Genomic DNA, 25803 nt, shown 5'->3' with positions numbered 1-25803 from the left:
TGGGGTGCCATTTTACTTTTCATAGCGGTGCCGGTGCGTTGTAGGTATAGCTCCTCACCGAAAGAGAAAAAGTTGTGAGTGAGGTGAATCTGGTGCTATTACAGACTTACCAGATTCATCCTCACTCTGCCATAATTGCAGAATGCTTCACAAACAGCTTTACTTTCACACAACTGGACAGTTTCATTAAAATAATTTTCCTGTTTTATAAAATAATGTCCCAAAGCCGGATCTGCTTTAAAATAACAAAACAAGCATTACCCACTGAAGCCTCTGCTGCCTCTTCGCTGCCACTGTGGTGTGCCATCTACAGCATGGCATGGGCTTTAACAGGTAAGTTCTGCTTTTCTGTTATTTTAAAGGAGGTGCAGCCTTTAAAGTTTCTATGAAACTGGGAAAACTCTTTAATTATGGTTCGAAGAAAAATGGAAGATTTATAAAAAAAGAAAAAGAAAAATGTAACTTTGAGTCACTTCTTGCAGCTGTTAATCTCAAGGTTGTCCTTGCCTTTTCTTGGAGTTACTTTACAAGGTTATTTCCTAAAATGTAATTTACTTAAAAGCCTTGAAAAGATAATGGTCAAGATCTTATTTATAAATCAGTTCATCTGTCAAACCTTTCAGTAGGTCAGGCAAAAGCCATCATACCACGAGCCATGTGTCTCCGCTTCTGTCTGTGTTTCCTGCTCATTTCTGCTATTACACCCCAATTTTGCCAGGCATTGGAGGTGGCAGATGGTAGCATAAGGCTGTGTGGAAGAGATTTCATTCGGACCGTTGTCATGTCATGTGGAGGATCGCGGTGGAAAAGATATTCCCCTGAACCTGGACAAGAAAGACTTAACCCTTACAGTAAGTACTTTTTTTGTCGGCATGCTAAACAGTTGTTTGTTTGCAAAAATCATCATACACCCACCCAACTACAGAAACAAAATGGCCTCTTTACAGTCACTGCTGCTTTCTTACGCAATCACGTAAAATAACATGCTAAAAATGTAGATGTAAAGAAAAAGGTGGGGGAATTAATTGTATCTGACACTGCTTTCAGGGGGTCTTCCTGACGTCTTAAAAAATTATTCAAACAGTAGGAATAGTTCTAACACATTAAAAATTGTACACTCACCTACTGTAACTGCCAAAACATGCTTTCTGGTTATCGTGGTCAGGAAAGAAAGCTATGAAGTTCTGAACACTGAGGTTTGTGATTGGCTACAGAGGTCATGTGACTACAAATTCATTAGGTGTGCCTCACAAGATGTTTTCTTCAGTCACCTGACGTCTGCAGCCAATCACAGCCTTCAGCGGTCAGGTGGAGGAACTTTATCATTTTCTGTCCTGGTGGAGACTGCTAGAGGGACTGTTTTGAAGTGATGGGAATATAAATTGTTTTATTATTTTATAACCATCCCTTCCTGATTTTTGGAAGTCGAACAACCCCTTTAAGTTTAATTCTTTACTTAAACTACTACTAGAGATGCCATGTTTATCATTAAAAAGATATATGTGAATGGATGTGAATATTATTTAAAATCAACCAATAAACACCTAAATAGACCTGACACTCATAAATATGTATCACTTTCATAGCTGTAGGTATGTCATTTAAAGGGCTACACTTAAATGCATGTAATTGGGAATAAAAGTAATTTATGCAATTGGGTTTCATTAAAAAATTTCCATATTCGCCTTTTATAGTTTCTGTGTTGGGCCACGTTCACATGTTTAGTATTTGTTCAGTATTTTACATCAGTATTTCTAAGCCAAAACTAGGAGTGGTGAGGTGTTTCCAATGATCGTCCCACTCCTGGTTTTGGCTTACAAATACTGAGGTAAAATACTGACCAAATACTGAACGTGTGAACGTGGCCCAACACAGAGACTATTACTGACTACAGAATGAGTTAACTGAGAATCAGTCGGCCCGCTATGACATTATGACAGGGAGTTTGTATCTCTTATCTGTCTTAGCTGTCTTTTTCCAAGCTCCTTTTAGCCCACATGAAAGTTGAACGTGGAGAAAGAGATTGTAAAAGCCAAACTGTACAAAATTTTGTGATGAAACTAAATAGCAAAAATAATTTATATTCCCAAATATCTAAATTGAATTTAAAAAAAATAACCCTTTCGAGACCAGCCAATTTTTAATTTTTTTCCTCCACTGCTTCCAAGAGCCATAACTTTTATTTTTCTGTCAACATAGCTGTGCTTTTTTGTGGAGCAAGTTGTAGTTTTTAACCCCTTACCTACAAATGACGTAATATTCCGTCCATGTGACCTGGGACCTAATTACCATGGACGGAATATTACGTCATCGCGATCAGCGGCGCCCACGTGGTGAGCGCCGCTGATCGCGGCCGAGTGTCAGCTAATTATCATAGCTGACACCCGGCACAATGTGTCAGGGGCGGTCACGGACCGCCCCCAACACGTTAACCCCTTGCACACCGCGATCAAACACGATCGCGGTGTACCGGGGGGTTAAAGGGAAGCATCGGCAGGGAGGGGGCTCCCTCCGTGCTTCCCTGAGCCCCCCACGGCAGCGCAATGTGCAGCGCTGCTGCGGGGGACTCCTTTCCTGCAGGTCCCCGGATCCAAGATGGCGACGGGGACCTCCGGGGGCCTGCAGGAAGCTAGCTTCCTCAGTGCCTGCAAAGCGCAGGCATGAGGAAGCCTGTGCAGTGCCTGTGACAGATCGCTGATCTGTCACAGTGATCTGTGATGTGACAGATCAGCGATCTGTCACAGGACAGTGATGTCCCCCCTGGGACATTGTAATAAAGTAAAAAAAAATAAAAAAAAAGTGTAAATAAATTAAAAAAAAAAAAAATATTCCCCAATAAATTCATTTTTTGGAAATAAAAAAAAAACACAATAAAAGTACACATATTTGGTATCAACGCGTCCGTAACGACCCGCCCTATAAAACTGTCCCAATAGTTAACCCCTTAAGCGAACCCCTTAAAAAATAAAAATAAAAAACGAAGCAAAAAATAATGATTTATTATCATACCGCCGAACAAAAAGTGCAATAACGCGCGATCAAAAAGACGCATATAAATATCCATGGTACCGCTGAAAACGTCATCCTGTCCCGCAAAAAACGAGCCACCATACAGCATCATCAGCGAAAAAATAAAAAAGTTATAGCTCGCAGAATAAAGTGATGCAAAAATAATTATTTTTTATATAAAATTGTTTTCATTGCATAAAAGCGCCAAAACATAAAAAAACTGACCCGAAGAATAAAACCGCCTTATAAATTTTACCGCACCCGGAACGGCGTAAACGCACCACCCAAAAGAAATTCATGAAACGTTGGTTTTTGTAAATTCTGGGTCCCAAAAAACGAAATAAAAAGCGATCAAAAAATGTCACATGCCCGAACATGATACCAATAAAAGCGTCAACTCGTCCCGCAAAAAATAAGACCTCACATGACTCGGTGGGTCAAAATATGGAAAAATTATAGCTCTCAATATGTGGTGATACAAAAACTATTTTTACAATAAAAAGCGTCTTTTAGCGTACGACAGCTGTCAAACATAAAAAACCGCCATAAAGAGTATATCAAACCCCCCCGTTATCACCCCCTTAGTTAGGGAAAAATAATAAAATTAAAAAAATGTATTTATTTCCATTTTCCCATTAGGGTTAGGGCTAGGGTTAGGGTTAGGGCTAGGGTTAGGGTTAGGGCTAGGGTTAGGGCTAGGGTTAGGGCTAGGGTTAGGGTTAGGGTTAGGGTTAGGGCTAGGGCTAGGGTTAGGGTTAGAATTGGGGGTTTCCACTATTTGTGCACATCAGGTGCTCTCCAAACGCAACATGGCATCTGATCTCAATTCCAGCCAATTCTGCTTTGAAAAAGTCAAATGGTGCTCCTTCCCTTCCAAGCTCTGCCATGCACCCAAACAGTGTTTTACCCCCTCATATGGGGTATCAGCCTACTCAGGACAATTTGCAAAACAACTTTTGGGGTCCTATTTCTCCTGTTGCCCTTAGGAAAATAAAAATGTGGGGGCAAAAATATCATTTTTGTGGAAAAAATTTTTTTTGTTATTTTCACGCCTGGGCGTTATAAACTTCTGTGAAGCACTTGGGGGTTCAACGTTCTCACCACACATCTAGATAAGTTCCTTGGGGGGTCTAGTTTCCAAAATGGGGTCATTTGTGGGGGGTTTCCACTGTTTTGGTACATCAGGGGCTTTCCAAACGTGACATGGTGTCCGATCTCAATTCCAGCCAAAAAAGTCAAATGGCGCTGCTTGCCTTCTGAGCTCTGCCATGTGCCCAAATAGTCATTTACACCCACATATGGGGTATCAGCGTACTCAGGACAAATTGCACAATAACTTTTAGGGTCCTGTTACCCTTGGGAAAATAAAAATTGGGGGTGAAAAGATCATTTTGTGGAAAAAATATGATTTTTTAATTGTACCGCTGTACATTATAAACTTCTGTGAAGCCCTTGTGGGTTCAAAGTTCTCACCACATATCTAGATAAGTTCCTTAGGGGGTCTAGTTTCAAAAATGGGGTCACTTGTGGGGGGTTTCCACTGTTTAGGTACATCAGGGGCTCTCCAAACGTGACATGGCGTCCGATCAGAATTCCAGCCAATTTTGCATTGAAAAAGTCAAACGGCGCTCCTTCCCTTCTGAGCTCAGCCATGCGCCGAAACAGTGGTTCCCCCCCACATATCAGGTATCAGTGTGCTCAGGACAAATTGCACAATAATTTTTGCAGTCCAATTTCTCCTGTTACACTTGTTAAAATAAAAAAAATTGAACCTGAAGTAATTTTTTTTTGTGAAAAAAAGTTAAATGTTAATTTTTTTTAAATATTCAAAAAATTCCTGTGACGCACCTGAAGGGTTAATAAACTCCTTGAATGTGGTTATAAGCACCTTAAGGGGTGCAGTTTTTAGAATGGTGTCACTTTTGGGTATTTTCTATCATATAGACCCCTCAAAGTGGCTTCAAATGTGATGTGGTCCGTAAAAATAAAATGGTGCTGTAAAAATGAGAGATCGCTGGTCAACTTTTAACCCTTATATCTTACTAACAAATAAAAATTTTGGTTCCAAAATTGTGCTGATGTAAAGTAAACATGTGGCAAATGTTATTTATTAACTTTTTTGTGTGCCATATCTCTGTGATTTAAGGGCATAAAAATTCAAAGTTGGAAAATTGAGGAATTTTCAAAATTTTCTCCAAATTTCCGTTTTTCTCATAAATAAACGCAATTTATATGAATGAAATTTTACCACTAACATGAAGTACAATATGTCACGAGAAAACAATGTCAGAATCACCAGGATCCACGGAAGCGTTTCAGAGTTATGACCTCATAAAGGGACAGTGGTCAGAATTGTAAAAATTGGCCCGGTAGTTAACGTGCAAACCACCCTTGGTAGTGAAGGGGTCAATGACACCATTAATTTCAAAGTATCATATATAGAGTTGAGCGAATTTGTTCGGATTCGGTTCCGAATACGATCGGCATCAAATATTGTTTTTGCAATATTCATCGAACACAGCCGAACGTTATTAGAGTTAATGGGAGTAGAGATTACCGAATATGTTCGGAACTGATCATCAAACATATATTCAGTACGAATAGGGTACCCATATGGCATGACTATGGCAAATTCAGATTCGGCAACTGAATCCGAACAAATTCGTTCAACTCTAATCACATCCTGAAAAATGGGAAAAAATAAAAGAGGTGAAACAGTGAAATTCCACATTGTGTTTCCAGGTTTTGATTTTTTTTAGCGTTCATTGTGCAGTAAAAATGACAGTATGACCAGGCCATCAAAGTAATTCATCAGTAATGTTGCAGTCATTGATTTACAACGGCATTTAAATAATCACTGCTGTTACAGGTAGATGCCAGCTACAAGTGCTTCTCACTAAATTAGAATATCATCAAAAAGTTAATTTATTTCAGTTCTTCACTACAAAAAGTAAAATTCATATATCATATAGAGTCATTACAAACAGAGCGATCTATTTGAAGTGTTTATTTCTGTTAATGTTGATGATTATGGCTTACAGCCAATGAAAACCCAAAAGTCATTATCTCAGTAAATAAGAATAATTAAAAAAAACACCTGCAAAGGCTTCCTAAGCATTTAAAATTGTCCCTTAGTCTGTTTCACTAGGCTCCACAATCATGGGGAGGACTGCTGACTTGACAGATGTCCAGAAGGCAGTCATTGACACACTCCACAAGGAGGGTAAGCCACAAAAGGTCATTGCTAAAGAAGCTGGCTGTTCTCAGAGTGCTATATCCAATCATATTAGTGGAAAGTGGAGTGGAAGCAAAAAGTGTGGTAGAAAAAGGAGCACAAGCAACCAGGATAACTGCAGACTTTAAAGGATTGTTAAGAAAAGGCCATTGCTTCAAGAGCCATCACACACAGACGTATCCAGGACATGGGCTACAAGTGTCACATTCCTTGTGTCAAGCCACTCATGACCAATAGAAACGTCGGGAGCATCTTACCTGGGTCAAGGATAAAAAGAACTGGATTGTTGCTCAGTGGTCCAAGGTGTTATTTTTAGATGAAAGTAAATTTTGCATTTCATTTGGAAATCAAGGTTCCAGAGTCTGGAGGAAGAGAGGAGAGGCACACAATCCAAGCTGCTTGAGGTCTAGTGTGAAGTTTCCACAATCAGTGATGGTTTGGGTAGCCATGTCATCTGCTTATGTAGATCCACTGTGTTTTATCAAGACCAAAGTCAGCACAACCGCCTACCAGGAAATTTCAGAGCACTTCATGCTTCCCTCTGCCGACAAGCTTTTTGGAGATGGAAATTTCATTCTCCAGCAGGACTTGGCCCCTCTCCACACTGCCAAAAGTACCAATACCTGGTTTAAAAACAACAGTATCCCTGTGATTGATTGACCACCTGGCCTTAACCCTATAGATTCTCTATGGGGTATTGTCAAGAGGAAGATGAGAGACATCAAACCTAACAATGCAGACGAGCTGAAGGCTACTATCAAAGCAACCTGGGCTTCCATAACACCTCAGCAGTGCCACAGGCTGATCACCTCCATGCAACGCCGCATTGATGCAGTAATTGCTGTAAAAGGAGCACTGACCAAGTATTGAGTGCATTTACTGAACATACATTTCAGTAGGGCAACATTTCAGATTTTAAAATCATCATCAACATTAAGGCTGTGTGCACACGTTGCGGATTGTAAGCGTTTTTGAAACTTTTTTCACCGTGAAAACGCATACAAAACGAAGCCCATTGAATTCAATGGCATTCCACACATGCTGTGCTAATGCTATGTATTTTTTTGCAGCGGAATCGCATCGCGGAAAAATATGCAGCATGCCCACCATGCGCAAAGTAAGCGGATCATGTGTGGATGGTACCCAGGGGGCACTCCTCCAAGCCCTGGGTACCATATCCCTGTTAAAAAAAAGAATTAAAATAAAAAAACATGATATTCTCACCTTCCGGCGGCCCCCGCAGCCTTCCCAGGCCTCAGCGATGCTCCCGGCAACTCCCGTTCCCAGTGATGCCTTGCAACAATGATCTGTGATGATGGAGCGGTCTTGCGTGATGCTACGTCATCTGGGGTCATTGTCGCAAGGCATCGCTGGGAACAGGAGTTGCCGGGAGCATCGCGAGGATCGGGAAGGCTGCGGGGGCCGCCGGAAGGTGAGACTATAACGATTTTTTATTTTTTTTTAATATTCTTAACATTATATCTTTTTACTAATAATGCCACATAGGCAGCATCAATAGTAAAAGGTTGGTCACACTTGTCAAACACTATGTTTGACAAGTGTGACCAACCTGTCAATCAGTTTTCCAAGTGATGCTACAGATCGCTTGGAAAGCGCTAGCATTCTGCAAGCTAATTACGCTTGCAAAACGCTAGTTTTTCGTGGGAATTCCGCATGCGTATTTCCCGCGGCAGGGAGTTGCGGAATTGCCGAGGAAATTTCCGCGGCGATTCTGCACATCTGCATATAGCCTAACAGAAATAAGCACTTGAAATCGGTCACTGTTTGTAATGACACTATATAATAGATGAGTTTCACTTTTTTGAATTGAAGAACTGAAGTAAATTAACTTTTTGATAATATTCTAATTTAGTGAGAAGCACTTGTAAATATGTAATTGATGCCATCTTACTAATACAACTTGTTTTCAATAAAGCTCCCTTCTTAAGATGACCTAGCACTAAAATGCTTGAAGCAAGCAATTCAAGATTCTAGAATACTTGTTTTGAGTAACGACTATAATGGGAGTCAAAGGGAAATCCGAGCATTTTTCCTGCAGCTCATACAAGAAGATCTGGGGGGCAGTGAAAATGTTGAAATGGATGGAAAAAGTGCTGAATGGAAGAAGCACAGCATGGGGAGACCCCTGGAAGCATTTTTGACTCCCAGATCGCTGCCGAGAACAATGGTGTCATGCTTTTACTCCACTTTAAGGACTGACAATAAAACATTCAAAATCGACAAGAAATTGGAGTTTACAGGAAAAAAATGTTAACAAACATTCTTTCCTATATAATGACTTATATATGAGGCAAAATATAAAAATGATTTTAAAAAAATTATAATTTAAGTAAACCAAAATTAAAATTGGAAATTTCAGTGTAATTTATGAATTAATAGCTAACGTAGAAAAATTCAAAAAACACATACCATAAACATACAGCCTTCCCAAAAACTGTCCGATGACATATGCTCTAGCAGGATGCAGCAGGCCCCCACTGATTGGGTTGCAAGCTTTTCATTTTGGCCAAAATGCTAACCAATACCTCATTTAATGCATTTATCATATGCATTCATTTTTTCATCTTTTATTGCACTTTTTATCATTTGTTGCAGGATGCAGCTAGGCCCCTTTTTGGTTGTAGGGTGCATATATATATATAGTGCTGGCCAGCTCACCTGCTAATATTATGGGCATCATCAATAAACTGTTAGCCAGACACTTTGCATCACACATACCTGTGTGACTGGAGTTCTACTCAAGCCCTATTTGCGTGCAATTTATCTACTAGGCAGCCAATCCCTCCATAATTTGCTAGGTGTGTAGGTGGCTGTTTTTATCAGTAACTAGCTGAAGAGCCCGGCACTGCCTGGGCATAGTAACTAACTGTAGTTAGATATAACAAATTATAATTATCCTCCATCCCATAGTCCCGTGCCCATATACCCATCACACATCCTCCATCCCATAGGCCCATGCCCATATACCCATCATACATATCCTCCATCCCATAGTCGAGTGCCCATATACCCATCACACATCCTCCATCCCATAGTCCCATGCCCATATACCCATCATACATATTCGCCATCCCATAGTCGAGTGCCCATATACCCATCATACATATCCGCCATCCCATAGTCCCGTGCCCATATACCCATCATACATATCCTCCATCCCATAGTCCAGTGCCCATATACCCATCACACATCCTCCATCCCATAGTCCCGTGGCCATATACCCATCATACATATCCTCCAGCCCATAGTCTAGTGCCCATATACCCATCACATATCCTCCATCCCATAGTCCCGTGCACATATACCCGTCATACATATCCTCCATCCCATAGTCCAGTGTCCATATACCCATCACATATCCTCCATCCCATAGTCCAGTGCCCATATACCCATCACACATCCTCCATTCCATAATCAACCATTATGACATCATAATGAGCGGCGGGGCTTGCAACCTATGATGACATCAGCGTCGTCATGGCAACCATTGTGACATCATAGTGAGGGACGGGGCTTGAAACGCACACACTGTTTCCCCAGTATGTAGATAGGGGCATTATGACATCATAATGAGGGGCGGGGCTTGACGCACGCACACTTTTTCCCCTGTATGTAGATAGGGGCAAAATTGTTTGGTGAATTGGAATGCGCGGGGTTAAAATTTCACCTCACAACATACCTTAGGACGCTCTCGGGGTCCAGACGTGTGACTGTGCCAAATTTTGTGGCTGTAGCTGCGACAGTGCGGATGCCTATCCTGGACATACACACATACACACATACATACATACACACTTTGAGCTTTATATATTAGATTTGCACTTGTGCTGCCCCTGCCTTTATCTGTGGGGGCCTGCTGCATCCGGCTAGTGCATTTGTCATCGGACAGGTTTTGGGATGGCTGTATCCTTATGGTATGTTTTTTTGAATTTTTCTATGTTTGCTGTTATTGAAATTAGTGTTAGGACTCGCAAGCATGAGGACCCTTGACACTGGGTTGCAAGATTATCTATTTTGGCCAAAATATTAACCAATACCTCATTTAATGCATTTATCATGCAGCGCCACCTAGAGTCGGGGTTACTCGGTACTGGGACAGTCAGTTCTTAAAGGGGATGTCATGGAAGCAGTGACCCGGTCCATAGCCATAGGCGTGCAATGAAAATAAAGAGGATGATGATTTTAGGGAATAAAGATGCGATGATTCGTGATGCCACCTGTAGTATTCAGCAAGGAAGGTGATAGCCGACGCTGCAAAAGAGACCGCTGGGGCTGTTGGTGTTGCAGTAGAGTTGTTACAGCTTTCCACGGGTAGGGCTAAGCCCCAGGGCAGTTGTAGGTGTTAGAGATGATGATGGTGGTTGTAGTCGTGTTGCAAGGCAGGTGACGCTGTAAATAAGTCAGAGGACACAGTGGAGTGCAGTCTTCACACTTTTACTTACAGTTCTTCCAGTTACAATCTCCAGCCGGAGTGCTGTGTCCTCCGGGTCTGTGGTCCAGCCAGCTCTCAGGTAGTTTGGGATAAACAGTGTCAGAACCCCCTTCCCATGTTCCTTCGCCTGCCGTCTCACTGCGCTTGCTCCAACCTCTACTGCCCTGCGCCTTCACACACAGTGTCCCAAGCCAGCAGCCCCGGATCCTGTTGGCGACGTGCTCTAGGTCCCCTTGATCCTATCCAGCTGCCTTTTCAGCGAATGTGTATGGATGTGGCTGCAGTACATGCAGATACTGCAACCTCCAGTTAGCTAGCCGAGTCCTTAGTTTCTTCATTAGTCTGGGGCCGGTCCTCTACTGTGACCTGGTCCACCCACCTGACTAAAGTCAGCATGGATTCAGGTGCCACAGGTGGATTCCTCACTTCCCGTGCCCCTAGGACCCCTTCTATTCACTTCTCTTTCTTCTCTAGTCGTGTCTAGGGACGAGCTCCTCACTGCTCCAGTCCCCAGCACTAACTGTCTCACTCTCTCACTGTCACTTCCTTCAGCTCTCCCCCTGCTGCTTTCTTCCTCCACCCACACCCTCTGCCTAGTCCCTCCCTGGCCTGGAGAGGTCTAGTGTTGGATGCAAGTTTCTGGGTTCTGGGTAGTGACCCCCTCCTTACCTGAGAGTGGAGTACCACACCTCTGGCTGAGGTGCAGTACCTCTGTGGCGACTGGACCCTCAGGGGTGCCACAAACACATTTGCTAGGTGTGTAGGTGGCTGTTATCATCAGTAGTTTGCACCTGTGCTGCCCCTGCCTTTATCAGTGGGGGCCTGCTACTTCTTGCTAGTGCATTTGTCATCGGACAGGTTTTGGGAAGGTTGTATCCTTATGGTATGTGTTTTTTTAATTTATGAAGGAAGCATGAACTACCAAAAATTTGATAGAACAGGGACTCCGATACATTTTCTATTAGACATAAGGAATTTCCTCATACACATTCTGTTCAATTATCATGTTCAAAGCCTGATAAAAATTACAAGCAGGGTCATCCTTTCACCCATGAAGGCATCATCTGTAGTGCCTCATTCAAATATTGTGAACAAATTGTTGTTATGGTACCCCTACATACAAAAAGCTCTGCATACAGTGCAAAGCCTGCCAAAAATTAAAAGCTGGTGGGCCTCATTCAAATATTGCACATTTAAAACACTTTATGTGCTGCTGTCATCTGGTGGTGGAAAAGTTGGGGCTAATCTAGGCTTTGTTCTTTTATCAGAGTGAGGGCATCATCATTATCTGTTGACAGCTGAAAGACTGTCTGCTACGGCACTCCCCCCAACCCCCCCCCCCCCGTGTATTGCTAAGTTTTTAACACTAAGGTTCATATACGACTTTAAAGAAGGCTACTACTTGCGATATAACGCAATTTTATTTTAAAGTACAAAATTAAAGGAATAGTATGATTGAATAGTATCATTGCGTAAACTTTTGTATATTTTAACATACAAAGGTTAAGTACATATAAAGATTAAATACATTTAATGATTAAGTACATATACTCACATCATCCATCACCAAGAGGCTTTTAAGACATCATCCATCTGGAATGAGAAGCAACACCAAGACAGAGAACCCCTGGGAAATTCATTACACTGAATAGGCGTCCCCAATTCTGCTGGTGTCACCACACTGTACACGTACAGGTACCCCAGTTTTTGCTTCTGTCTTAGTCATGTTTCTCTGGACTTATAAAGTAACTAGATGGAGGCCTGATGCTATTGCATCGGGAGGGCAGTAATGTCATGATGGGGCAGGCTTTGCAGCGTTGAGAATCTCTCCCCCCTTGTGCTAACCCACCTATCCACTCTCTCTTTCCCCATGTGCTGACTTCTCCCATCTGCACTCTCTTCTTTGACCTGTCTACCCCATGTGCTATCCCCCTTGTCTGCTGTCTCTCTCCTTCCTGTGCTGTGTTCTCCCCTCATGTGCAGTCTTGTTTGAGATGTCTCCCCCCTGAGCTCTGTCTCTCTCACCCCAGTGTCTGACCCTGTATAGAACATACCACAGCTCCTGGGGAGGGGAGGAAGCACAAGACAATACTGACATTACAGCAGGAGATCGCAGAGGATACATTTTGTGAGGTAAAATATTGTTTAAAAACAGTCAGTGAAATATTTTACCTCACAAAATGAATCCTCTGTGATCCCCTGCTGTAATGTCAGTATTGTCTTTTGTCTCCTTCCCTGCCCAGGAGATGTGGCATGCTCCGTACATGGTCAGACACAGACAATTTTTAAAATGAACTTTCATTCATGGGAAAACCCCTTTAACGTGACCGGCTTCCTCTGCCTATAGCTACATCGCGCATCTGCCACCGGGATCAGCCGAATGATTCACTGTTCCAGCGTGGAATTTGCACAGGCACAGTGCGATGGTGTTCCGCTGGTGGCACCATGCAAGAGGCTGCGTGAGTGAGTGAGTGAGTGTGAGTGTGAGTGTGTGTGTGAGTGTGGTGCGTACGGCATATAGAGAGTGTGTGTGTGAGGTGCGACGGTGTTTCACTGGTCATACCGCGCAATAGGTTGGTACCAGCAGCAGTTTCCATATTGAGACACCCATCACTTGGGTGTTCCAATATGGCGGTCATTGAACTTTCTCCGCTTGGAATTCTGGGATACGGTGACATCTGGACGTAACAGGAAATAAAATCATTACAAGGCAATTATATAAATAGATTTGCACTATGTGTAAATCTGGTATCACCCTGCCCTTCAAGTGGCCAGCTTTCAAGATAGGATGAACCGAGATACCAGTCATACATCATACAATGGGCCATAAACCCTTACAATATAAAAGCCACAAGGATTAGATAAAACCACCAGAGAAAGAGATTAAATTAACCTTCATGTTTTACAATAACAAGCAACAAACTTGAGAAACTTGAGAACTGTTTTGAGGTGAAAGAGTTTCAGATAATAAGCAAACCGTTCTCAAGATTGTGTCACTATGAGCATTGAAAACAACCATATAGAAACTTAGAACTGTTTGTGAGGTGAAAGGATTTTGACATCAGATGATAAGAAAACAGTTCTCAAGATTGTGTCACTGTGAGCATTGTCTGTCTGTCTGTAAATGTTTGACCAGAAATGCCGTTCTGCAATGGCGTGAATGCATTCTGTATATTTCAATATGGGCTCAAAATAGCCATTTTTATATACATACTACACCCCGTGGCACTAAAAACCTGCTCAGACAAGACGCTAGCTGCGGGGAGCACAACAGCTCATGCCAGGTGTCCAGCTTAGAGACCAATAGATGAATGTCGCAGAGGAATTAGGGAGTATGCTCATTTTGTCAGCCAGGTATTGCTTGACCATATTTAAAAACTTTTCCCTCCTTGTCAAAAATTCTCGGTCTCCAAGGTCTAGACGCTGGGAGATTGTCATGAAATTAGTCCTGGTCTTTGACAGTGTACCACTGACTCTGCTGTACCTGGTGTGTGTCTCCTTCACCTTTCCTCCTTGGTGGAGCAAGAAACCTTGCCCCCTGCCACTAGCATTGTCTGATAGGAATTTTTTCAACATATTTTACACAATGGCCTTCTGGTATAGAACCATTTTAGTAGACCTCTCCACTTCAGAAAGGAGATATGCAAGGTTCTTCTTGAAGCATGGGTTTAGCAGTGTGAGCAACAAGTACTTTTTTTCGGCCAAGATGAATGCAATGCGAGGGTCACGGGAAAGGCAGTGGTACATAAAGCTGGCCATATGTGCCAAGCTCCAGACTGTCAACACTTTCCTTCCTCCACCTTGATGACTACGCTCCATCTCGTCCATCATCTCTTCTTCGTCATTCAACTCCTCAGCCCATCCACGTAGGAGAGATGGGACAAAGCTTGTATGGGTATAGCGTTTATTGTGCTAGCAACCAGTTCCTGTTCCTCCTCTTCAGGCTCCACCTGTCATGATCCATGCTGTATCAGGACTGATAAAAAGCACAGGTAACCTTTTTTTTTCCTTAAGCTGTGCTTAAGTTTGGTTTTTGCCCCCGGTGGCCATTAGGATTATTGCACTGTGGTGTCTTTTGTTCTAAATTTGCCCCCGGTGGTGGTGAGCATCATTGCACTCTGGTTTCTTTAGTTAGTGCACATGATTATAATGCAGGTGTGGTTGCTCTGGCTCTGCTATAAAAGAGTCACAGGTGTTGCAATCAGTGTTGGTGATAGTGTTCATTTCAACCATCCTTGGTGGAGGAAGGAGCTGGAGCGCGTTCCTTGCAGCACTGTCTTAGCCCTTGTGTGGAAGGAGTCAGAGGGGATTTCCTTGTAGCTCTGACAGAGCTTGGTGGCAGTTATTCAGGAGGAGAGCTGCATTCTGGTGGTGGACTCTGTTGCCAGGAGCAAGTGCAACAGAGTAAAGCTAAGTGGTGTTTCCCTGTTTGTGTTTTTCCTTAGTGTGTATTAGTACAGCGGTGGGGCCAGTGCCTGCGTCACCCAGCTCCCTAGCAAGGGATAGGTGTAGGATGTGCTAGGGTAACAGGTTCCTGATCGGCACCCGGTGCAGAACTGGCATAGGGAACGTTAGGTGCATTAGGGACACTGACTCAGGGGAGTGCAGGAGGTCTCCACATCCCCTTTCCCTATCGCAGGGCCCACCGTTGTAACTGTTTCCCCTTTCCCCATGTCTTGTTGTTGTAGTACCGGCCAGCTGGCCGTGTCACACAGGACAGTATCACGTGCCGCGTCTTGTAGTTTCAGTTACCGGCCTGCGGGTCACGTCACACAGGACGGGTCATCGTGACATTATCACCAACCGACAACTTTTTTTTCTGCTGAGCCATGGACCCAGTTCAGCCCTTTGCCCAAATGCTGCAGATCCTTACTAATGAGATTAGGGGGCTGCGCGGAGGGTTGGTGCGGCAGCTGCGGCTGTTGGTGGGCTCTGGGGGCTTGGTTCAGGAACAGGCTCAGCAAGAACCCAAGATATCCCTCCCTGACAGATTTTCTGGAGGGAGAGATCAATTCTTGGTGTTTCAACAAGCCAGCAAATTATATTTCAGGCTGCGCCCTCGTTCATCAGGGAATGAAGAGCAACGGGTGGGAATCATTATGTCCCTTCTGAAAGGGGAACCCCAATCCTGGGCCTTCTCCCTACCGGACGATTCTCCATCATTGGTGTCCGTGGACGAGTTTTTTGCTGCTTTGGAGCTTGTGTATGGGTGATCCTGATGTCGTCGCCCTGGCGGAATCCCCACTCCGTAGGTGTAAACAGGGAGCCCAGGTTGCTGAGGAGTACTGCTCAGAGTTTAGGAGGTGGGCCACTAACACTCAGTGGAATGACCCTGCACTTAGGAGTCAATTTGTGCAGGGTTTGTCTCCAAAGTTGCAGGATACTCTGGTGCAGTACGCCGCCCCCAGGTCGCTGGAGCCCGCCATGTCCCTTGCCATCCGGGTGCATAGACGCCTCAGGGAAAGACATATACAAAAACTGCCCCTGATGTCCTCGCTAGGAAGGAGGACCCACCAGTGCGGATGGAGGAACCCAGACAGCCTGGTGTTGTTGATACAAAAAAGGGGGTGTCTGTGGCTCGTTGTGGTGGGGGAGTATGCTTTTTCTGTGGGAAGCCTGGCCATTTTATGAGAGCCTGCCTAGTTCATGCCAAGTCTCCAGACGAACGTATGCAAGTAGGAGGAGCTAGTTTGTATTCGGAGCTACCTACGGTTCGGGGAGTGGTGTCGGCATGTTTGTACTGTGGGCAGACTGCTCATGGCCTGAAAGCTTGCCCATTGCACGCCAAATTATCTGTGCCATCTGAGGAGCCGCAATACCCTGGCCGCTTGGAGGGAAGCGACCAGGGAGTATACATTTCCTCCATTTTGCCCTCCCAAGGCACCATGTTAGTAGAGGTCTTGACTGGCGGGGTACCGGAGGTGATACCGGTGCTTGTGGACAGCGGAGCAGGTGTCAGTCTGGTGGATGCTCGCTTTGTCCAGACTCATGGTCTGAGGTGTAGGACGCTAGCCCAACCTATTAGCGTCCAGGCCATAAACTCGGTTCCACTGAGCCAGGGGAGCTTGACCCAAGTCGTAGAGAATATCCATCTACGTATAGGACATCATGAGGAGTCCTTGTCGTGCTACATCTTGGAGGGAATGCCAGTACCTATTGTTTTAGGCCTCTCCTCAACGGACCCCTTCCTCTCTGGTGAGAGCAGCAGATGTGCTGAAGGAGAACAGGGGCAAGTCTCAACAATCGCTATTGGCCAACCCTGGGAGGCGCAGGCCTTGTGGTGGAAGGGGTTGGAGGGAGGTGTACCCCTTGGTGAAGTGCGGGGGTGTGAGTGTGGTGACACAGGGGGATGCCTCTGTTGTCAATCCCAGAAAGAGTTCTCCAAATGGTGACAAATGAATGAGTGGCAATAAACGTTCAGGTCTGGACCTGTGTGTGAACGAGCATGTATGGGTGGCCACCAAAAATCATCCAGTAGAAGTGTGTTGTGGAGTGACACCAGCTCATACCAAACATACACATACACCACTCGTTCCCCAGGTCAGCGCTTCGGAGATGTGTGGTGCCTCCAGAACATACGTTGCCAATTCCAGCGGGCTCGTTTCTCATCAACCTGACGTGCAGGTAGTTGCTGGGGTGAACTCTGGGTCTGGGCGTCTCCGCTGTGGGTGGTTCCCTGATGAGGAGTGGTTTTGAGGGTCCAGAGGCCCCTAATTAAGGGGAGGGTACTGTCATGATCCATGCTGGATCAGGACTGATAAAAAGCACAGCTAACCTTTTTTTTCCTTAAGTTGTGCTTAAGTTTGGTTTTTGCCCCGGTGGCCATTAGGATTATTGCCCTGTGGTGTCTTTTGTTCTAAATTTGCCCCCGGTGGTGGTAAGCATCATTGCACTCTGGTTTCTTAAATTAGTGCACATGATTATAATGCAGGTGTGATTGCTCTGGCTCTGCTATAAAAGAATCACAGGTGTTGCAATCAGTGTTGGAAGCCCAGGTCCCACTTTGCTGGACTGGGCAGGCCCCTAATCACTCCGGGGGCCCCATCACAGCTGCGACCCCTGCACCCTCAGTAGTTACACCCCTGACCTTAATGTAACACTAAGCATGTTAAACTCTGTGGATGACTAAGTGAATCGAGAAGAAAAAAGTGAAATTTTTTTGGAGTTTTATATACCAATGTAATGTAACACTAAACATGTTAAACTCTATGGATGACTAATTCAATCCATAAAGCACTTTTTAACATTCTTTTATTAGTTTAATATACTACAGTACCGTAATGTAAAATTAAGCATGTTAAACTGTATAGATGATAATATAGTCATTTTTTCACCCCCCAAAAAAAGTATGTGGTCACCTGCAGCAGATATATATTTAGTAATGGACTGCTAAGCTCTGCGTAGAGGCTGTATTCAACCTTTCTCTCCTTGCTCCTGCTAGTCCAGTCAAAATACGGTTTGACCCAGAACAAATTCCAAGAAAGCGTTTTATGATTTTTTTTATTACTATTATATGTGGGGAACAACATATTAAAAGTTTTCCAAAAATTGATCACCACAAAGGTCCTAACTATGACGTCATAAGACGATGACAGCCATCGCACTAAAATAACGAATATTTCCCTATTTCAAAGCTGTAGCTTTAGGTTACAGAAGAGTTTGCATTTTGTATACTATATATTTTCATATAACAATTTTTATACAAAGTTTTATACTAACTACATGGACAGGGGAGGTCATGACGTCATCAATGACGTCATGACATATATGTACATTTCTAGAAATTATAGAATTAATACACAGTGCATTTTAAGACCTACTTCAACACTGAATAAGCGTGTCAGGTCAATAGTCACTATTTTCATCATCAGACACTGCTTCCTCATATTGTCACAATGCCCTTCTTGACATGGTCCGCATACCCGTGAACAGGTAAGTCCGTGTCTTTTGCAAGTGCACCGAAGTGTACTACAACCACGGGAACAATTGCAGTGAATTATTTTCAGAAGTGTTTCTGGTGCGGGTGAAGTATCCATCATCACTGGAACTAGACTGTTGTTCTGCAATTCCCATCCCCATTCAGTAGTGTCCATGGCCTCACCATTGTCCATCCAAAGCATCACTTGGAGGTAACTCCAAAGGGCATGATACTTTGTTGCAGAGGAGGCCGATGGCAGTCGTTCAGGTGTAACAAAGATTTTGGCTGAACCAACTTTTTTGCAGAGAGTAGAATACCTCATTGCAGACAGATTGTCTCCAGGTTTGCTCCCGAACAATGCCACCATCGATTTACACCCAGCATCTTTAATCTCATCTCTGTTTTTGTTAGGTATGGAAAAGATTTTAGCACAGCTATTTAAGACCGAGTCTCCCTTCAAAACCTTGTGCAGACCGAGTTTTTTTCCGATTGCAAAAACCGCGGAAGTGGTATCGCAACCCATGAATGCACGAAGGAACAGAAGACTGCTGCAGACATGGTTTCCCAGGAACTTCTTCATAACCTTAATGTCGTATACTGTTGCAGGACTCCCTTTATCCGAGTAGAAATAAAGCTTGTTGCCATCACTGGTTGACGCGTGATGAAGTAACAACTCCAAAAGATCTGTATCTTCGCCAATGAGACTAGTACTTTTGTTGGATGACATTGATACTGCTGCCTTAACAATCTCCACATCTGCATCCCCCTCTGATTGTATTACGTGGCATCCTCTGTCATTCATGCGCTGTGAAACAAGACTGATAAGAGACTGTTTGTTCTCCACATTCGAAAGGAAGTCCTCCTTTTTCCCGACAAATTTTGTTCCTTCAGCAATGTTCACTTTGTTACATGTTCGTTTTTTACCCCGTCGCTGATGGGTAACGTCCTTAGTGTTTGGTCCTCCAATGTAACCATCAAATACTATTGTAGCCTTACCATAGTGCTTTAGTGTGAAAGATGCATAGTCTTCAGCGATTGTACAATATGTCTTTCCTTCTGACCATTTCAGTCGATGGAGAAGAGAACCTCCGTCAAGAACATAATGTTCCACTTATGGTACATCCTTGAGTACTGCGTCATCTGAACTCTGTTCTTTTATAGCAACTATTAGTTGTGCTTTGTTTGGTTTGCGTAAGAGATGTTTTGCCTCAAAGTGGGATGGTGGGTATGGTGAAAGTTCATAGGCCATCACCTCATCAAGGGAAAGATCAGCAGTTTGAGACACCACAAGAAACCTTTGGATCAAAAGAGCGGGGTCTATTGTTTTGTCCTTAGCAACGTCAATAGCCTCACTGGATGCCAGGGTCTTGGCTTTCATTGACCGCTTATACTTAACTGAAAACAGTGATTGATCCTCCATTGTTGCCACTATTTCTCTGCCAATGGTGAACAGGTAATGGACATTTACAACCTTATTTGCATTGACACCAGTTATAATGTTGCGAAGAGACACTTCATCAGAGAAAGGTGAAAAGGTCTCGAGTTTATCTGCAATTTTCTCCAGGTCTTCACGATCTCTTCTCGTCCTTGACGTTCTTGCCTTCTTGTGTTGCTCACTGTCGACAAAGCTCTGGCGACTGAAACCCTGCATTGCATCACTGTAGGAAGAGGACACTGGAACAGACAGAGTCCACAAGGCCCTCTGATGTTCGTTCGGACATTCCACTTCCTCTGGTGAGTCCTCCTGCAGTTTTTAGGGAGCGCATCAGAGCTTGCTCGATGACTAGGTTGCAACCCAGGCCCGCCCAGTACTGATCAGTCCGCCTTACAACATGGAAGCCATTCATTAATCTATGGAAGACTGATGGCAAATTATCTTCCAGAGTGGTCATAGACTGGAGGTAAAAGTAGGTGGCCTTCACATAGTTCCTATGCCCAACAGCTGCAAGAATGGGCAAACATTCGGCTACAGCATGAAGGTGCATCAGTCAGGATCCTGTACGATTGGCCTCGATAAGCTCCCTTGCAATTCCAGCCATCTGTTGGTAATTCAGCCATAGTTTACTGGTGTGAGAGTGAGCGGATAATCCGTTTCTTTTGGTGGACAAGAGGTGGACAATTTCACTAAGGCAGGTAAAAGTGATGACCGAATTCAAGTTACTCTCCCCTGTCAGTGTCCGAGCATACAACTGCTCAAGTTCTTGCAACAGGTCTGCAAAACCGGGATGGTCGCAAAGTACTTTGTCTGCAACTTGCTGAGTAAGACACTGATCAAGGAGGAGATGGCCACGAACTGCACGCTGAACTGCCTTTCCAGTCATGATGTGTTGCACAGCATTGTCACCGTAAATTGTTCCCAAGATCTCTTTGGTTCCACTCCCATCCATCAATGTTCCTATGGCACCCATAAGATTCATCAATGTGTGGAATCTCCAGAGCATCAGGACAACATCTCGAACCGGGCTGTCTTCAGGCACCTCGTGTTTGATTTCTGACACTTTCCAGTAGAGTGGCTGATCAAATGTAACAACTGCAGTGGATCGGTGTTTATCAGCAAGGTTGCACAGATACTCAAGAGTAGAGAAGATGCATGACTTGTCTCCGGAATACATGTCAATGATGAGCAGGAAGATTACCGAAGATGACCCCAGATGATCACAGTCTTTATGTAGCATATGCATCATTCCTTTCCAGCTCGGTGCAGGCTGTTTGAAGCGTAAAGACATCTCCCACAATACATCAACACGATGGTCAATAGCATTGAGAAATGGCAAGGGCTTGAATTTTATGTTTCGGCGAGTGTGTTTTGCGAAACGGTATTCCCTTACATCAACTCTGCTTTGTTCAACTATCTCCAAGTCCCCAGTCTTCCATCTGAGAACAGTGCGACTGACCTTCCTTCCTGGAGTCACAGTAGCTACCATCCTCATGACGTGGAAAGTCCCCTTCCCATCTAACGTGATGATATTATGATCGACGTTGTCCGCAGCGAACAGCAGTGCCGTATCCAGTCTGTCTATGGTACCACCGAGTACATCCTGGACAACAGAAGCGGCAGCGTTTTCCTCGAATCGCTGAACTTCCGAATATGATGAACAATATCCCATGGCTGAGAGACTGTCTACAAGAAATCGAGACCTGAAATGATGATGGAGCTGGACTGCTAACCCAAGCTGCAATGGAGCTACTACAACTGAACAACCGATTGTCCAATGCTTGCGACCTTCCTGTGAATGTCCTTTCCAATGAAGAGGGTTTCAAGCACGCAAAGCAAACTCAGGGGGAGATAATCTAAGGCAGACTGACATGAAGCGAAGAAGTCTTTGGATATTCATCGGTTGAAGATGGGATCTTAGACTTGATATCGCTCTTGATTAGTTTGGCCGCAGTCTCTATGATGTCTCTCTTCTGGGCTTCTTCATCCGTTTCCTGACTACGGAAATAGTCCCTCACGATTATTATGGTCTTTTCACTGAACGTTACAATGTTAGGCAACCCTTCACACTCTGCTATGAATAGCGATTCGCCATACCTCTCCTCCAGCCTATACCTCAGCCATTTATTACTATAGGCAGCAATGTCTCTTTCTACAAGATACTCCGTCATTTTCTTTGCAAGATCTGTGACAGTCAGTTGCTCTTCATCGTTGTCCTCGAGAAATGCACACATACTCAAGAACCCTTGTTCTTGGTCCATGTTCATCGGCTTCCCAACTTTCTGCGGTTTCTTTGTAGTAGATCCACCACCATGACGCATAGGAATTCCGTAATTTGTCTGAATGTTAATGTCACATGAACGATGATACAGACAGTCTGCAGCATGTAAGTCCTTCACAAAGTACGCGATTCTCCCTTGAATGGTGATTGCCCAGTCATCATTACGCTGTTTGCAATGTGACAAGATGGACCTTACAAATCCATCCGTTTTAACAAAGCTATAGTCATCGAAATCACTACTAGATATTGTCTTCACCGCTTAATGTCCACAGAACAAACACTGCGTCGTGCTATCATAGGATCCAGTAGACACCCGTGTACCTCTCTTGGCAGGTGAACGATGAACGGAAGTAGCTTTCTAATGCAAGTCTATTTGCTTCTTGTTTATGTAGCTCATACGACATCTCTTGTGCACCACTGCTCCAGCAGCTACCACAGTGCTAACGCCCCTCTCAATACTGGCTTTATTGATCCCTTCAGCTCCTTTCGCACCAATCACCACTCTTTCTCCGTCATCTTCTACTTCATGGCTGCATAAGGGGCAAGTTTCTTGACTTTCCATCATTCTCAGCTCTGTAAAAGAAGATAAATAAATCGTTAAATAATAAATGTAATAATAGTAGTAATTGTAAAAGAAATATGATAGACACTGAAAGGAGAGTCGCATTTAACATTTTACAGCTTTGGCGGCCATACTCTTTGACGTCACATTTGGACCCTTTGTGGTAACCCTATCTTGGTAAACTTTTAGCATGTTTTTCCCTACATGCAATACTACCAAAAAAAACAATAAAACGCTTTCTTGGAATTTGTTCAGGGTAAAGGATTTTTTTTCGTATTTTGACTGGACTATGCAGCTGTCCCCAGGCTAAACGCATAATGTATCTGATAGAAACAGCAAAGCACAGGATTAGCTCTTAGAAGGACTGATAGTATAATGGTTCAACATCAGCACTAGTATCACCAAAAAGGGAGTCTGATTTGTGAAACTGTGCACACACTGGTCTAGTCAACTACTCTCTCCATCGTATCACAACTGTCCCTGAGCTGCGCAATGATGTCAGTGTGCCGAACAAGGCAGGGCCAGTCCTTTTATAAACTTTTTTGAGGTCTATGGCATTACAGTGACTGGCAGGCAATCCCCGCATGTTTATTGGCTGTCTAACAGGCACCAAACATGCAGTGAGGGGATTCGAGATTTAAATCCGAGAACCAGCCAATGCTTGTCGAGTGCCGAGCACATCTGAGCACCCAGATACTTGAGTGATATCATGATTCCCTGCTCAATACTTTATATGTCAATGAGGTTGAAGTAGGAATATTAAAACTTCATTTTAATTATGTTTCATTAGAACCGAGTAATGACTGATCTCTTAGCTACTGTAGTGAATAAAATAGATTAAAAACACATGAGACATGCACAAAAGTGAACAAGTCGGTAGGACAGTGTTCACACCACCCAAAGACTGAAACAGAAAAAACACAGTATAACAAACATGCAAAAATAATGTGTTGTAAAAAATATATATAAGAGTAAACAGCAATTGCTAGTTAAAAGATAACAAAAACAGGGTATTTAGTTGATACGTTTTTTTGCAAAAAATGTATACTAAGCCACTTCCACCAACGTCACGGTATACCCATCTCGGATCAGTCCTATCTAATGTATTTAAAACCTAATCATGTGAACAGTACCTATATGAGCAGGATTGAGAAAGGTGCTGCCCGATGTGGACTCGCTGTGCAAGACGGCTTTTTATGTGCATGTCTCACAAGAGAGGGGCAGGAATATCCCAAAACTTGCATAGCAAGAAACTAATAGATTAAAAACACATGAGACGTGCACAAAAGTGAACAAGTTGGTAGGACAGTGTTCACACCACCCGAAGACTGAAACAGAAAAAACACAGTATAACAAACGTGCAAAAATACTCTGTTGTAAAATATATATATAACAGTAAACAGCAAGTGCTAGTAAAAAGATGATAACAAAAACAGGGTATTTAATTGATACGTTTTTTGCAAAAAATGTATACTTAGCCACTCCACCAACTTCATGGTATACCCATCTCGGAGCAGTCTGTATCAACTAAATACCCTGTTTTTGTTATCATCTTTTTACTAGCACTTGTTGTTTACTGTTATATATTTTTTTTACAACAGAGTATTTTTGCACGTTTGTTATACTGTGTTTTTTCTGTGTAGTGAATAAAAGCAGTATAATAAGGTGCATTAGCACACACAAGGAAGGGCACTGACAACACAGCGTAGTATAAGGGCTAAGGCTACATGCTAGAATGCAATATTGTGCTTCTACTGTGGAACTTGTACTAGAGACTACACATTGATAACACCTCTAAAATTCTTATTATAGGTGATTTCATGGAATGGTTGAACAGAGATTACTTGGAGGACCCTGACCGTTTGAATTCAGTCTATGGAGAAAACCATAGAGCTCCAAATCCTCCATATTCCTCCTTGCAGAAGAATGATCCAACTATGGAACAGTTGCAAGGGGCCCTATATGATCCTATAGCCAGTGAACAACAGCAAAGCGTTGGCCTGCGAATGAAAAGAAGTGCAGGACCAGCTTTATCCTGCTGTCAGAGAGGCTGCACCAAGACTGAACTCATGAAGTTTTGCTAATATGGCTTTTACGCGTTATAATTTCTTGCTGAGCTCTATTACTGAGCATAAAACATTTTGCCATCTCTATAAAGACATACATATATGATATTATATGCTTAATAGTGCAGTCAAAGCCAATACTCTATCTATACCTAGTCACATAAGGTACAAGATTTACAGTATAGTCATACACAGTCAATTTGTAGGATAAATTTGTGACTGCCTCATTCTCATTATATGAGGTTTACAGAAATACATGAAGAAACACCATTCACACGTACGGAAATAATATTCATTCATACTAATCGCTTTGCAAATCTGCCAAATGCAAACATGTCCCCTTTTATTAATTTCCTTATTAATCAGTAAATATATATAAATATTAAATGTATACCCCCTCAACAATAAAGTCCCCTCCCCTATAAGGCAGAAAAAAATGAAAAAAGGAGGAAATCAGAAAGGTTTTACAGAAATCTCAAACTCTTATGTCCTTGTTATATAAAGCATCGCAAACCCCATTAGTGAATTATATGTAACAATTGGAACTAATCAGTATCCAGAATTCTTTTCTTGACAGGCTTAAAATGAACTAAGCTATCTGATTTAAAACTAAGGCCCCAATACACATTAGATAGCTGTGGTACAAACAATAGTTGGGCATCAGCCACCTCCCCTCTTCCTCAATTCAAAAGAGTGCTCTGCTCGGCAGAATAGTCCGGTGTTCCCTATGAGACAGAAGCTGCCAGACCACTCAGGCAGCGTCTTAGCTCATCGAGAACAAATGGATCAGCCATTGGAAATTCAACATGCCGAATCCACTTCTCCCCCAATAGATGAAGGGAGA

General features: G+C 43.3%; 1 protein-coding gene across 1 annotated transcript; it reads left to right on the top strand.

Annotated features, from left to right (window-relative positions):
• The first annotated feature begins 655 nt into the window (after positions 1-655).
• On the top strand, positions 656-24977 carry LOC141072581 (relaxin-3-like). The gene is made up of 2 exons (XM_073559872.1): positions 656-851; positions 24706-24977. Exons 1-2 carry the CDS (start codon positions 656-658, stop codon positions 24975-24977), a joined length of 468 nt encoding a protein of 155 aa, XP_073415973.1.
• Positions 24978-25803: the final 826 nt, after the last annotated feature.

This window comes from Dendrobates tinctorius, unplaced genomic scaffold (assembly GCF_039654945.1).
Source record: "Dendrobates tinctorius isolate UK_male_01 unplaced genomic scaffold, ASM3965494v1 ptg000276l, whole genome shotgun sequence".
In the NCBI taxonomy this organism is placed as follows: domain Eukaryota; kingdom Metazoa; phylum Chordata; class Amphibia; order Anura; family Dendrobatidae; genus Dendrobates; species Dendrobates tinctorius.
The sequence above is the reverse complement of the archived record's forward strand: the minus strand, read 5'-3'. Positions and strand labels throughout refer to the sequence as shown.

Excerpts from the sequence above, each read along its gene's own strand:
- LOC141072581 (XM_073559872.1), top strand. The coding sequence starts at position 656 with ATGTGTCTCCGCTTCTGTCTGTGTTTCCTGCTCATTTCTGCTATTACA. Across the intron at positions 852-24,705 it reads AGAAAGACTTAACCCTTACA|GTGATTTCATGGAATGGTTG; the intron begins GTAAGTACTTTT and ends TTCTTATTATAG.